The 15,546-nt window shown below is 43.1% G+C and overlaps 1 protein-coding gene across 1 annotated transcript in view; it reads right to left on the reverse strand.

Annotated features, from left to right (window-relative positions):
* Positions 1–1,087: 1,087 nt before the first annotated feature.
* The window catches only part of LOC141051003 (uncharacterized), an 87,833-nt gene continuing 73,374 nt past the window's right edge, over positions 1,088–15,546 (reverse strand). Inside the window, exon 9 of the mRNA XM_073547782.1 lies at positions 1,088–3,867. Within this exon, the coding sequence (XP_073403883.1) occupies positions 2,607–3,867 (1,261 nt within the window). The 3' untranslated portion in view covers positions 1,088–2,606. The remainder of the gene's footprint in view (positions 3,868–15,546) is intronic.

A 15,546-nucleotide genomic window follows, 5' to 3' on the forward strand; every position in this document is an offset into this window, starting at 1 on the left:
TGCTGTTCTTAATTATTAAATAAACTAGTTGATGAAAAATAGAAACAAAGGAGTTTAGCAATTAAAAGCAGAGTCCAACAGAATGAGGCAAATGAAGCTACATCCGGATAAAGAGGTACAATTTCCCTCTAACTGGAGTTGAGGATAAAGACCCAAGTTGTGAGGTGCAAGCCCGGAGGTGTGAGGCCAGAGGCATGAAGCCCAGGGACACGAGGCAGAGAGGTGCGAGGCACAAGGTTAGAGGCTCGAAGGCCCAAGGTGTACGAGACCCAAGCCTGGAGACACAAGTCCAAAGGCCAGAGACACATGGTACAAGCCTGGAAGTCAGAGCACGAGGTGTGCAAGCAACTCTCACGCGATTGTGGAGGTGGGACGGGCCTTTTAGCTACTCTATGATATTGTCCCTGTATAGGTCCAGGAAGGAGGGTGCAAAGGTGCTCCCAGAAATAAATTGAAAAATGTAAATATATAAAACCACCATGAAAATAAAAAGCGGTATACCCCACAAAGGCTGGCTGCAGCCAAAACTCATTGTAACTGTAAATAAAGCCACTTTTTGTTTTTTTATGGTGGTTGCTCTCCATACCAGGAGCACCATATTACCTGGTCTATTTAGCATTTTCATCTTCTGATATGTGTTGTATAGTCTGTTGTGAATAAAATATAGCTGCAAAAAAATCTAAATCATTGCACTCTTGTGTTCTTTACATTTTACACTGCGTCGCTGAACACCCCCTCTTCCCAGCACGGGTCCTGCAGTCGCCAGCGACCTGGAAACCCACTCTACCACAACCGCCCTCCCCCCAGTGAGCTACAGAAAAATCGGACTGTAAGACTCACCACCATTTTATTAAAAAATGTTTTCCCATTCTCCAACCCAAAATTTGGGGTGCGTCTTATAGTTTGGTGCACCTTTTAGTCTGCAAAATATGTTATATCTTTTTTAACCATAGTATGTACCTATGTAATTCTTAAAATTTAGATGCAGAAAACCAGTTCTCCCTCAACTACATAAGTTCTTAGGAAAGACTTGAAGTCTAAAAAAAAATAAAACAATACACACAGTAGATCCAAGCACAAGGTTATAATTTGAAAAGCAGATGTTTAATAATTATTGGAAACAAGTTTTAAAAAGGTTGTCCAACCACCTCTCCCACTTTATCTGCTGTCAGCCATGGGTAGATGATACTGTATGTGATTAGGACAATTACTGGTGGTTGACTCGGCATCTCTCCACAACAAATGTCATTTCAGGCAGAAAAGAAAGACACCTGACAAGCACTTTAAAATGAAGCTATATTGTATTTATAAATGGGCATTCTAGAAATGATTGATTCATAGGTGTGATAAGTGTTTTCTGCTTATTTTTCAATAAAAGATGTTTACTAGTAGTTTCAGGCTATGTGCACACGTTGCGGATTCTGCTGCGGATCCGCAGCGGATTTGGCTCTGCGGACCCACAGCGGTTTCCGCAGCGGAGTACAGTACCATTATAGCCTATGCAGAACAAAAAACGCTGTGCAGATGCTGCGGATTTTTCCGCGGATTACAATCTGCAGCATGTCAACTGTTTGTGCGGATTCAGCAGCGGTATCACACATTATCATTATGAGGTGTGAAACCGCAGAGCAAAACCGCAAGCTAATCCGCAGATAAACCGCAGGACTTTTGTCCTGCGGATTTCACCAAATCTGCGAGGAAAAATCCGCAGTGCAATCTGCAACGTGTGCACATAGCCTCAGACATTTACTATTTACCAGCAAATACAGTAAACTACCATATATATTCGTGTATAAGCCAAGATTTTCAGCGGGTAAGGGGAGCAGCAGAGCAGCGGCAGGAGCTGGCGGCTGTGACATCATACTCACCCTCCTCGCACTGTCGCTGAACTTCCCTGCATCTCCGTTGTCTCGGTGCGGCAGCTCTTTCCCGGTGCTGAGCGGCCACATGGTACTGCTCATTAAGGTAATGAATATGCACAAGTCTCCACTCCCATAGGCATGGAACGCATATTCATTACCTTAATGAGCAGTACCACGTGACCGCTGAGCACAGGAAGAGCTGCCGTGCCGGGACAATGGAGATGCAGCGACGGCGTGAGGAGGGTGAGGATGGGTGAAACCAAGCGGAGCCATGCATGCAAGGTTGGGATAGGGGAGCCCAGCCATGCATACAAGATAGGACAGGGAGGGGAGCCATGCATACAATGAGGGGATGGGGGAGCCATACATACAACAGGGGGAGCCAAACAGAGCAGGACAGGATGGGGGAGCCACACAGAGCAGGACGGGGGAGTCACACAGAGCAGGACAGAACGGGGGAGACACACATACCAGGACAGGACGGGGGAGCCAAACAGAGCAGGACAGGACAGGGGGAGCCACACATAGCAGGACAGGGATGAGGAGACAATGCATACCCGGTTTATACTCGAATCAATAAGCTTACCCAGTTTTCCGTGGCAAAATTAGGTGCCTCGGCTTATACTCGTGTCGGCTTATACTCGAGTATATACGACATATTTCCTTTCTTTCGTAGACTGTAAGGTTGTATTTTTTCTTGTAGCATTTGACAATAAAATGGTTTTAAAAGGAAATAGAAAATTGCTACTTCCGTTTGTGAGTACTCTGATGTGCAATAAGATTTGATTCACATTGTGAACATGAAAATGTATTTTCCCCTTTGTGACTTCTCTCATGTGTAACAAGATTTGATTTATGTGCAAAGCATTTTTCACATTCTAAACACGAATATGGCTTCTCCCCAGTGTGAGTTCTCTTATGTGCAATAAGACGGTCTTTGACTGTAAAACATTTTCCACATTGTTGACATGAAAATGGCTTTTCACCAGTGTGAATTCTATGATGTTTAACAAGATAGTCTTTCACTGCAAAACATTTCCCACATTCTAAACATGAAAATGGCTTCTCCCCTGTGTGAATTCTGACATGTTTAATAAGACTTAATTTTGTTGAAAAACATTTCCCACATTCAGAACATGAGTATGGCTTCTCACCTGTGTGTCTTTTCTGATGTTTAACAAGATTTGATTTCTCTGTAAAACATTTCGCACATTCTCGACATGAAAATGGCTTCACCCCTGTGTGTATTCTTTGATGTGCAACAAGACGGTCTTTCACTGCAAAACATTTCCCACATTCTGAACATGAATATGGCTTCTCACCTGTGTGAATTCTCAGGTGATTAATAAGACTTGCTTTCTCTGTAAAACATTTGCGACATTTTCGACATGAAAATGGAGTCTCCCCTGTGTGTATTCTCTGATGTGTAACCAGAAGGTCTTTGACTGTAAAACATTTCCCACATTCTGAACATGAATATGGCTTCTCACCAGTGTGAAGTCTCAAATGTTTAACAAGACTTGCTCTTTCTGTAAAACACTTTTCACATTCTGAACAAGAAAATGGATTCTCCCCATTATGACTTCTCTGATGTTTAAGAAGTTGGAGTTTTTGTATAAAACATTTTCCACATGCTGAACATGAATATGGCTTTTCACCTGTGTGAATTCTGAGATGGTTAACAAGACTTGCTTTTTCTGTAAAACATTTTCCACACTCTTGACATGAAAATGGCTTCTCTCCTGTGTGAAGTCTCTGATGTTTCACAAGATGGTCTTTCAGTGTGAAACATTTCCCACATTCTAGACATGAAAATGGCTTCTCTCCTGTGTGAATTCTCAAATGTTTAACAAGATTTGATTTCTCTATAAAACATTTTCCACATTCTGAACATGAAAACGGCTCCTCCCCTGTGTGAATTTTCCAATGTGTAACAACATGTGATTTTCGTGTAAAACTTTTCCCACATTCTGAACATGAATATGGCTTCTTTCTTGTGTGAGCTCTTTGATGTTCATCATCCCTTCTGTTATTTTTGTTTTGCTTAACAATCTGAGATGAATCAGAAGATAGGAGCTCTTGAAAAGGATCAGATAATAGAAATTGGGCGGAAGATCGACCTGGGACACTGTAATGCTCTTTATTTTTAACTGGTGCGATACTATGATCATATGCTGTAAAATCTGAAAATATCATATGTGTCTCTGCTCTGCTGGAAAAGTCATCTGCCAAAAATAAAAGTTAATTATTTTTCATTTACATAGGCTTGAGATTATATTAAATATCAGATTTATACATTTTATGAGGCCGAGTCAAAAATTATCCACTGTCTAGCTGTAGAATTTATTAAGAAACGAGAAATACATCATTTTTCAATATAATGTAAACAAAATACACCATTACGTTCTATGGCCCTGGCGCATGCACAATAATGATTTTATGCTTTGCCCACAGTTGGGCAAAGCTTACTGTGCACGAGCGGGAGGACATTTGAATGCGCACGCGTGCCAAATCTACGTGAATGCAGGAATTACACCAAATAAATGCGTAGAGCAAACCAGGAGGGGGGGGAGAGAGAGGAACAATAAGCCCCGCCCATCGGACCGAGGAGATTTACATACACCGTGGGAGGAATATAAAAGGTATTTATTGATCAAAGGTGGGGAGTCAAGGGGTATGAAAAGTACTGGTATAATGCATAGTTGACACTGAATCCAATCATATTTTTACTTGATATGCGAAAAAAGTGGTGACAGATTCCCTTTAACTATTTTGTGTGACATAACTCCATGGTTTAAGGGCAGAAAGCTTAAAACTTGTGAAATTTTCAAAAGTTTTGACAAATTTCCGGTATTTTCAGAAATAAATGCAAGTCATATTGAACAAATTTTACCACTATCATGAAGTACAAGTCTCAGAATCAGTGGGATATGTTGAAGTGTTGCAAAGTTATAACCTCATGAAGTGACAGTGGTCATAATTGTAAAAATTGACCCGGTCACGAAGGTAAAAACAGGCTGTAGCGCGAAAGGGTTAAAAGGAATTTGTCTCCCCCAGGGAAGTATATGACCTATTAATATGGGCATACAGGTGATAGAAATGTTACACTAGTCCTACCTGTATGCCTCGTATTAATGGTCTTCATGCCGAGAAATGTTATATTCTCTCTGGGGCGTGCGGTGCCTGAAAGAAATCCCTGCCTCCTGTCTTCACTGTGAGGCCGGGGTCAGACTTGCGAGAAACTTGCACATGTCTCGCAGTCAATGCCACCGGCACTCGGGACCAGAGCGTTCAGTTGCATAGAAATACATGCAGCTGAACGCTCCGATCCGAGTGCCGGCGACAGTGCCGGGTATTGACGTGAGAGACTCGTGAGAGTTTCTCGCAAGTCTGATCCCGGTCTAATACTTACCCCCTCCCACCAGCATCATTTATGGCCCCGGAATCCTGCGCCCTGCACTCCCGCAGAAATACATACCTCATCCTCCCTTCTGTGGGCACTACATTCAGGGATATTCTATGCAGGCGCTGGCTAGTCACTGTGCCTTCTGGTGTGCGATCCGATAAGATACTCTCCCCACTTCCTCCCGGTCATCGCTTGAAACCATGTATACATGGCAATGGCAATCCAGGAAGGAAGTGGGGATAACATCTTATCGGTGTGCACACCGGAGGTCACTGGGTTGGAAGTCGCTGGCGCCTGCACAGAAGATCTCTGAATGAAGCACCCATAGAAAGGAGGATGAAGTATGCATTTCTGAGGGAGTGATTGGTGCAGGATTATGGGGCCACAAATGATGCTGATGTGAGGGGGTAAGGATTACTATGAAGACAGGAGGCAGGGATTTCTTAGAGGCACCGCACGCCCCGGAGCCTGGAAGAAATCATTAACATAAAGAAAGAATATAACATTTCTCAGCATCAACACCATTAATATGAGGCATGCTGGTAGGACTAGTGTAACATTACCTGTATGCCCATATTAATAGATCATATATGTCCAGGGGGTGACAGATTCCCTTTAACCCTAATTTTCTCTTTTGCATTTTCATTTTTTTTTTGCCTTTTTTTCCAAGAGCCGTAATGTCTTCATTTTTCAACCGCCATAGCCATATCAGAACCTGATTATTTTTCTTGGATCAATTTTAGTTTTGAATGGCATCATACATTTTACCCTACAACATACTGGAAAACAGTAAATAGAATTCCAATTGTGTTGAAAAAAATGGAATGCCACCATTGTTTTTTGGGTTTTGTTTTAATGGCATTTATTGTGCTGTAAAAATGACCTGACATTATTATTCTTTAAGGCAAAACAATTATAACAAAGCCAAACGAATGTTTTTTTCTTACTTATGAAATAAAAAAAAAAAAAAAACAGAAAATTGCTGAAAAACAATTGGTTTGTATCATCATTTTCTGGGACCATTGAAGTAATTTTCTTTCTGTTGATAAGCCGTATGAAGGATTTTTTTGCGTGGTGACCTGACTTTTTTTTTGGTACAATTTTAGAGAGCATAAAATGCTTTGATAGTTTTTCATACATTTTTTTTGGTCACCTTAGAGGACTTGAGCCTGTCATCACATTATTGCTTTTACGGTATACTTAAATTCGATATTGCAATATATAGAGAAAATAATGGTCTCCTATGTAGCCCTATATATTTTGTGAAAAAACCACCATCTTAATTTGGCAATTTAAAACATTGCCATTTACACATCAAAGTTTTCCACCAGACCAATTACTTCTCTGTGACTTCTCTGCATTTAGTGGTCACTGCTCACCTGTGCTGTTATCTGTAGGAATCTCCTCTTTACAGCGCTCATCACCCCTCATATATGTCTCTGTAGTATTAATATGGGGCAGATCTTTACCCTGAAACAAAGATTGTGAGAGTCACAGACAGATGGAGAGTTTGATAGAAATTAATTTGAAGAACAGAAAAGGTCATAAATTAACATGATGACTAAAAATCTCTTGACATCAGTCATTATCACACAGCTGCAGGTGTCCGGTATACCTCCACCTGTTGGTTCCTAATTGTATCCAGCAGTCTCCATAACTAGAAAATTGTGAGAATATCCAGACACCTAATGTCTATGATCAGCTTTATCCTCTCATGTCCACCAGGTATAAAACATAAACTTAAACTTAGAGACACCTATGTATCAGGGCATTAACCTCCTCTGGCCTTCAGAAAACCAGCAATTCATTATCATATCAGTTCCTATAAGATTTGGTCATTCTGCAGGAATATTGGCCCTTGAGGACAGGATGGCTTATATTTACCACAAATTAAATGGAAGTGCTGACATGCTCTGAACCAGGGGCGGGACTACCGCTGTCGCAGGGGTTGCAGCTGCGACGGGGCCCGGAGTGTTTAGAGGCCTGATCACGGAGCTGCAGCCGCTCATTGGCTGTGCAGCTCCTTGCTTTGAGTGGCAGCCAGGCTGCAATTGGGCCTGACGCGATGGCTGCACACAGGACCTGTGAGGAAGTCACAGGAGGGGAGGAGTCAAGGGTCACATGATAAGGAGCCTCGTGTATGCAGGACTCTGCCTACCTGGTTGTCATGGTGCACTGCTGGATGAAGGTAAGTTTATGTGTGGGGTCAGGAGGGGTTTACAGGGTGGATGTAGCAGAGCCATGTGTGTATGAGGTGTACTGAGCGGGGCCGTGTATGAGGTGAGTGGTGCTGCGTTTGTATGAGGTGAGCGGAGCCGTGTGTGTATGAGGTGTACGGAGCGGAGCCGCATGTGTACGAGGTGTACGGAGCGGAGCCGCGTGTATGAGGTGAGCAGAGCCACATGTGTACGAGATGTACGGAGCGGAGCCGCGTGTGTGACGTGAGCAGAGCCGCGTGTGTACGAGGTGTACGGAGCGAGCCGCGTGTATACGAGGTTAGCGGAACAGTGTGTGTACAAGGTTTACGGAGCAGAGCCGTGTGTGTACAAGCTGTATGGAGCGGAGCCATGTGTGTACGAAGTGTACGGAGCGGAGCCGCGTGTGTTGTGAGTTCATTTTTCCCTTCATCATTGAGGTCTGATGAACTCCCTCCTCTGGTGAAGGAAGGTAGTGAGACTGATTACCAAACACCTGGGCAGCTAGATGATAACTGGGTGGCTGGAATTGAGGACTGGATATAAGGCTGCCGACGCCCTTCTTCCTGGCTGGTGATTTTCCTGTTGGATTCTTGGAGACCAGTCTGATTTCTGCATCTCAAAGCTAAGTTTTTCCTGCTCTGCTTTGTACTATTCAGTTTTGTTTTTGTTTTGCCTTGTTTTTTGGGAGTTCTGCCATCCCCGGCCGGGGGTGAGCTGAATTCCATTTTTGTCTCTGATCTGTTGATCTTTTGCTCTGTCTTCAGAATATACCTGAGTGCTGATATAGTCTTTTGAAGCCTAGCGACTTCAGGGCCTGTTTTTCCTATCAGTCGGTTGGCTCATTTTGATAGGGTTTTTGCGGATGGCAGACAGCAGCTTTCCTATCCTGTCCTATGTAGTTAGCTTGGGCCCCATCATTTGCTCAACCTATCTTTCTATCTGTGTTAGTGTTTTCATCTTGCTTCACCGTCATTATATGTTGGGGGCTGCCTATTGCTTTGGGGTCTGCTCTGGGGCAGTTTAGTTTTTCCCCTTTCTGTCTTTAGGCTATGTAGTTCTCCGGCTGTGATTGAGGGGTCTAGGGCACCGTAGGAACCCCCCACGGCTACTGCTAGTTGTTGTGGATAGGTTCAGGGGTCTGCAATCCGATAGCTGCCAACCTCTCTGGTTTTTCTGGACTTAGCTGGTATTTTGTTTTTTCCTCCTTCGGTGACTCATCATAACACGCGTGTGTACGAGGTGAGCGGAGCCGTGTGTGTACGAGGTGGATGGAGCAGACCTGTGTGTGTACAAGGTGTACGGAGCAGAGCCGTGTGTGTACAAGGTGTACGGAGTAGAGCCGTGAGTGTACGAGGTCTACAGAGCAGAGCCGTGTGTGTAGGAGGTGAGCAGAGTTATGTGTGTACAAGCTGTACGGAGCAGACCCGTGTGTGTACAAGGTGTACGGAGCAGAGCCATGTGTGTACGAAGTGTACGGAGCGGAGCCGTGCATGTACGAAATGTACGGAGCGGTGATGTGCGTGTACGAGGTGTACGGAGCAGAGCCGTGTGTGTACGAGGTGTGTGGAGCGGAGCCGCGCGTGTACGAGGTGTACGGAGCGGAGATGTGCGTGTATTTTGGCGTGGGGGTGCCCCATTTGAAAGTTCGCACCGGGGCCCATAACTTTGTAGTTACGCCACTGCTCTGAACAACCCGTTCTACCTCTTCGAGGAGATGGTTCTATTGCAGACCTGGGCAAAGGGCAACCCGTGGGCCACATCTGGCCCACTGGCTGTTCCAGTCCAGCCTGCAGAGCTGAGAAAGCCGAGGGGCTGAAAACAGTGGCCCTCATGCCCTCCGCCACCTGTCCACCACCACCCTCTGTCACTGCTATCCGCATCCTTGTGATGCAGACAGTGGTGAATACATTGGTGGAAGATGGGACCACCAGCTCATTCTTCCACCAATTAGTGGGTGAGACAGCAGATGCTATGATGTAATTTCATCGCTCTGTTGCTGCTGTGTGGAGGCTTATGTTGTATGACAGACTGTGTGGGGGCCCATACTGTATATAGGATGGTTCTGTGGAAGCTCATGCTGTATACACTGTAGGATTTGTATGGGGGATTATGCTGTATATAGAGGATGTCAGCATACTTAATTCTGCTCAATATTAAGTGCATATATATATACAGTGGGGAAAAAAAGTATTTAGTCAGTCAGCAATAGTGCAAGTTCCACCACTTAAAAAGATGAGAGGCGTCTGTAATTTACATCATAGGTAGACCTCAACTATGGGAGACAAACTGAGAAAAAAAAATCCAGAAAATCACATTGTCTGTTTTTTTTTCATTTTATTTGCATATTATGGTGGAAAATAAGTATTTGGTCAGAAACAAGCAATCAAGATTTCTGGCTCTCACAGACCTGTAACTTCTTCTTTAAGAGTCTCCTCTTTCCTCCACTCATTACCTGTAGTAATGGCACCTGTTTAAACTTGTTATCAGTATAAAAAGACACCTGTGCACACCCTCAAACAGTCTGACTCCAAACTCTACTATGGTGAAGACCAAAGAGCTGTCAAAGGACACCAGAAACAAAATTGTAGCCCTGCACCAGGCTGGGAAGACTGAATCTGCAATAGCCAACCAGCTTGGAGTGAAGAAATCAACTGTGGGAGCAATAATTAGAAAATGGAAGACATACAAGACCACTGATAATCTCCCTCGATCTGGTGCTCCACGCAAAATCCCACCCCGTGGGGTCAGAATGATCACAAGAACGGTGAGCAAAAATCCCAGAACCACGCGGGGGGACCTAGTGAATGAACTGCAGAGAGCTGGGACCAATGTAACAAGGCCTACCATAAGTAACACACTACGCCACCATGGACTCAGATCCTGCAGTGCCAGACGTGTCCCACTGCTTAAGCCTGTACATGTCCGGGCCCGTCTGAAGTTTGCTAGAGAGCATTTGGATGATCCAGAGGAGTTTTGGGAGAATGTCCTATGGTCTGATGAAACCAAACTGGAACTGTTTGGTAGAAACACAACTTGTCGTGTTTGGAGGAAAAAGAATACTGAGTTGCATCCATCAAACACCATACCTACTGTAAAGCATGGTGGTGGAAACATCATGCTTTGGGGCTGTTTCTCTGCAAAGGGGCCAGGACGACTGATCCGGGTACATGAAAGAATGAATGGGGCCATGTATCAGGAGATTTTGAGTGCAAACCTCCTTCCATCAGCAAGGGCATTGAAGATGAAACGTGGCTGGGTCTTTCAACATGACAATGATCCAAAGCACACCGCCAGGGCAATGAAGGAGTGGCTTCGTAAGAAGCATTTCAAGGTCCTGGAGTGGCCTAGCCAGTCTCCAGATCTCAGCCCTATAGAAAACCTTTGGAGGGAGTTGAAAGTCCGTGTTGCCAAGCGAAAAGCCAAAAACATCACTGCTCTAGAGGAGATCTGCATGGAGGAATGGGCCAACATACCAACAACAGTGTGTGGCAACCTTGTGAAGACTTACAGAAAACGTTTGACCTCTGTCATTGCCAACAAAGGATATATCACAAAGTATTGAGATGAAATTTTGTTTCTGACCAAATACTTATTTTCCACCATAATATGCAAATAAAATGAAAAAAAAAACAGACAATGTGATTTTCTGGATTTTTTTTTCTCAGTTTGTCTCCCATAGTTGAGGTCTACCTATGATGTAAATTACAGACGCCTCTCATCTTTTTAAGTGGTGGAACTTGCACTATTGCTGACTGACTAAATACTTTTTTTCCCCACTGTATATATTAAATAAATATAAATGTACTAAATATGTTAAATATTAATATCGAGCAAAAATAATTTCAGCCTATTGGTGCTTCCTTCCACAACAGTCAAGGTCTCTCTTGGGGCCTCTCAGGAAAATTAATTGCCCACCCCTGTTCTATTGGATTAAGATCTGGAGACTGTGAAGGCTGATGAAGCAAGAAAAGCCTCAATTTCATGTTCCTGGATGCAGTCCATGACCATATTACCATTGTGGCATCAAATATCATACTGCCGTAAGTGTCCTGCTATAAGGAGATGAAATTAGTTGGCCACAAAGCCTAGGTAAGCTTCTTTGCTGAAAAGTTGATAATTCGGAAACGTTAGTTGTATTCACCTAAAGTACATTACTGTCCACCGCTTGTTCTTAGAATGAGGGTGGATGAACATCTCTCATGCCTTTATTATGTGAGCTGCTTATATTTGTAGGAATTCCCTTTCGCTAAATGTTTTTCTTTGATCACAACATTCTCCATATAATATAAAAACCATCGTATGTTCAAATTCCATCAAATCACTTGATTTTCCCATAATAACTATATTTACACCGCAAGTGATCCACAGAAAACTGATCACGTCATATTAAATTTTCAATTAGGAAAGTTTCAATGGCTGTTCTGTGTCTAATGGAAAAAACAAGACTAAACACTAGACCTTCACAGCCTTCTACACTTCACAGAGGAGATCTCATGACATCTTTTCTCCATCTACCTGATGATCCTGAGGAACACTTGGATTTTCTTGCTTACAGTCCTGTGGAAGAAGAAGAGGACGGAGAAATCTCTCTGGTGTTGTCCTCTCACTGGATAGATCTGGAGGAAACACATACAGGGACAGAATTCACTCTTTACATATAGATAATTATTAGCCGTGTGTTTAATCCTGTCTACTACCTGGTGATGTGAAGGGCTGAGGATCCACCATCATGACGTCCTTGTACAGGTCTCTGTGTCCTTCTAAATACTCCCACTCCTCCATGGAGAAATAGACGGTGACATCCTGACACCTTATAGAAACCTGTCACATACAATGATACGGTCATCACATCCATTAACAGCATTACTGTATAATGTCCCATGATTCCCAGCAGTGTCACCTCTCCAGTCAGCAGCTCAATAATCTTGTAGGTGAGTTCTAGGATTCTCTGGTCATTGATGTCCTCATGTATCAGAAGGTGCGATGGAGGCCATGTCACTGGGCTCAGGGGTCTTCCCCATCCCTCAGACACAGGGTCCTGACAGCGCTCACTAGAGGTCTTCTTCACTACTGTGTAATCCTGGTTATGGAGAGACACATTAATAAACCTCACTACAGACATTTCCAGAGTCCTCACCTCTCCAGTTCTGTCTGTTATTCCCATAGATAAGAATGATGTAATGTGACGTCATCAGAATCTCTCACCTCTCCTGTAAGCCGGAAGAGGATCTCTAGGGTGAGGTGTAATATCCTCTCCGCCATCTTGTCCCTGTCCCTATCCATCCTTGTAGGGTCACTCAGGAGAATTCTCTTATATAGAAGATCTCTACTGAGAGGATCAGACACTGTAGGGACCTGAATGGAAGGATGATGGAAAATCGTGAAAAATCTCATGTAAAATCCTATGCTGTTTATTAAAGGTTTCTTGATTCTCTAATGTAGGACAATTGTGGCGATTTACAACCACTAGATTTCTTCTATTTAAGTGGTGAACATTTTTCAGAAATTTGTAAAAAAAATAAAAAGGTTTATTTTGTGCTTTTTCGAGATGGGAAATTATATTTTTCTGTCAATGGAGCTGTGCGACAGGCTTATTTTTTTTTGTTCTGAGCTGATGTTTTTATTGATATTAATTGTTTTACATATGATATGTCGTGGAGTCGGAGAAGGAGTCCGTATAAAATGGAATGACTCTTAAAATATATAATACATTTGGTACAATAGTTCAGTGCAGGACTTGCTGTAAATGTTTTCATAAGAATTTGGGAAAGTTATGAAGTGTCCTATAAATGGTCTTTTCCTGATCTAAGGCTCTTGGATTTTAGTTGAGATGAATCTGTGCTGCACTTTACGCACATGCTCAGTAGTGACCAGTGCTGTGGAGTCATAGTCGTGTAGTCAAGTCGGAAGTCAGGGAAATTGAGGAGCCGGAGTCGGTGGTTTGGCTTACCGACTCCACAGCCCTGCTTGCAACTAAAAATATAATGTATTTACTGTTGTGGGTTAATTGCTTTCATATTTCAATAGACTTCACTTTTATGAATGGCACTATACCACATCTGGGGCAGTTCAATTTTTTGTATTTCTTAACTTAATATGTTTTAATTTATTTCTTAGTCTTTTAAGGGAACTTGAACTTGTAATTGTTTGATCACTCAGTCTATGTACTGCAATAGTGTAGTAAATTGAGTAAGGAAAGGAAAGTTATACAATACCTAAAACATAACAACAATATCACCATTAAATCAGCTTATAAAGGAGGAGCTGTAGTTAGTACAAACATGTCAGATTACATCCAGTAAGCACACAGACAACTCTCAGACAAAAAATACTTCTTCCCGATAAGGAAGATCCCAACAACAAATACACAGAGGAACTTTCACATATCTTAAATGGACTCAATCTTCTACAGGTTACCTAAAATACATAAAGAAGCCAAAGATCAATTATCTCTGATATTTGGGCATCAACTATTGTAGCAACGCCCCCCTATCCTGGTCCCCATATTGTAGAAACACCCCTTCCTGGTTCCCTTCTTGTAGTAATGCACCACTGTGGTTCCCATATTGCAATAGTGTCCCCATCCTGGTCCTTGTATTGTAGTAATACCCCATCCTGGTCACCATATTGTAGTAATGTCGCCATCCTGGTTCCCTTCTTGTAGTAATGCCCCTTGCTGGTTTCCTTCTTGTAGTAATGCCCCATACTGTTCTCCATATTGTAGTAAGGTCCCCATCCTGGTTCCTTTCTTGTAATAGTGCCTTATCCTGGTCCCCATATCGTAGTAAGGTCCCCATCCTGGTCCCCTTCATGTAGTAAGGTCCCCATATTGTAGTAATGTTCCCATCCTCGTCCCCATTCACCATCCTGGTCCCCATTTTTATAGTAATGTCTCCATTCTGGTCCTAGTCTTCTAGTAATGTGCATGCTCATCCTCGACCTTCATCTTGTAGCTTTCCCACGTTCTAGTCCCCATGTTGTAGTAATGCCCCATCCTGGACGCACATTCAACTGAAATAAAGCGCTAATGTCGACAGATCCCTGAACCGTGCTGCGATCTTCAAGGGGTCTACAGTGTCTGAAAGCCGCATGAAGCAGCCAGAGGTGCCACATGCGGCCCACGGGCCTCGTGTTTGAGACTCCTGGTTTATACAGAGAACATAGCAGATGTAGTTTTTTATCACTGATGAATACATTCGTACAACAAGGATCCACTGCTAATAGATGAGCAGATCCACACAACTAAAATAATCCCAAGAATATACTCCTGGACTACAAACAGAAAGGGGATAATAACATGGTGTCTCTTGGGGTTCCATACAATCTTCAAATTAGCATCCTCAGGAAAATTGATTCTAATCATTCATCCCATATTCCACAGAGGCCATAGACTGAAAGAAATGTTCCCAGATCTACCACTGCTCTCCTACAAACATTCACCAAACTTAAGGAATCATTAGATCAGAAATGTCCTCTCATCACCATCAGAGACAGGGACATTACTCTGTAACAGTAAAAAATGTAGAACCTGTACCCACATATTACCAACAAATATAATCAACACAACCAACACAAAACAGGACAATTAAAATCATGGATAGTGGTAGGCAAATCTGTGGATGTTCAGGTCCGGCTGATCTTTTAAAAAAGTTTGGTTCTGGTACCAAAACTTGAATCTGGACCCCATCATTTAAAGGGAACCTGTCATGCCATTTTTCCGCAATAAGCTGCAGCCACTGCCTTTCGAGGATGAAGACATCGCATGAAGATAGGAGGCGCCGTACCTGCGACGCCCATCGGACCGGATTGCCCCCGGGTGAGTATAATAAAACTTGTTTTTCTTATCTTTCAGGTTAGATCAGGGGTTTATCTACAGCATTCTAGAATGATGTAGATAAGTCCCGAAAGGCCGTGGCCGCAGCTTATTGCAGAAAAACGATGTGACAGGTTCCCTTTAAATAATTTAAAAAAAACGCATGGGACCTTTCTATTCCAGATAAATAGCCATAATTAAGCTGGCAGTTGGGGGTTGCAGCCCGCAGTTGTCGATTTTGCCTGTGGTGGTTATCAAAAATAGAAG

The sequence above is a fragment of the Dendrobates tinctorius genome, unplaced genomic scaffold (genome assembly GCF_039654945.1).
Source record: "Dendrobates tinctorius isolate UK_male_01 unplaced genomic scaffold, ASM3965494v1 ptg000155l, whole genome shotgun sequence".
Classification (NCBI taxonomy): domain Eukaryota; kingdom Metazoa; phylum Chordata; class Amphibia; order Anura; family Dendrobatidae; genus Dendrobates; species Dendrobates tinctorius.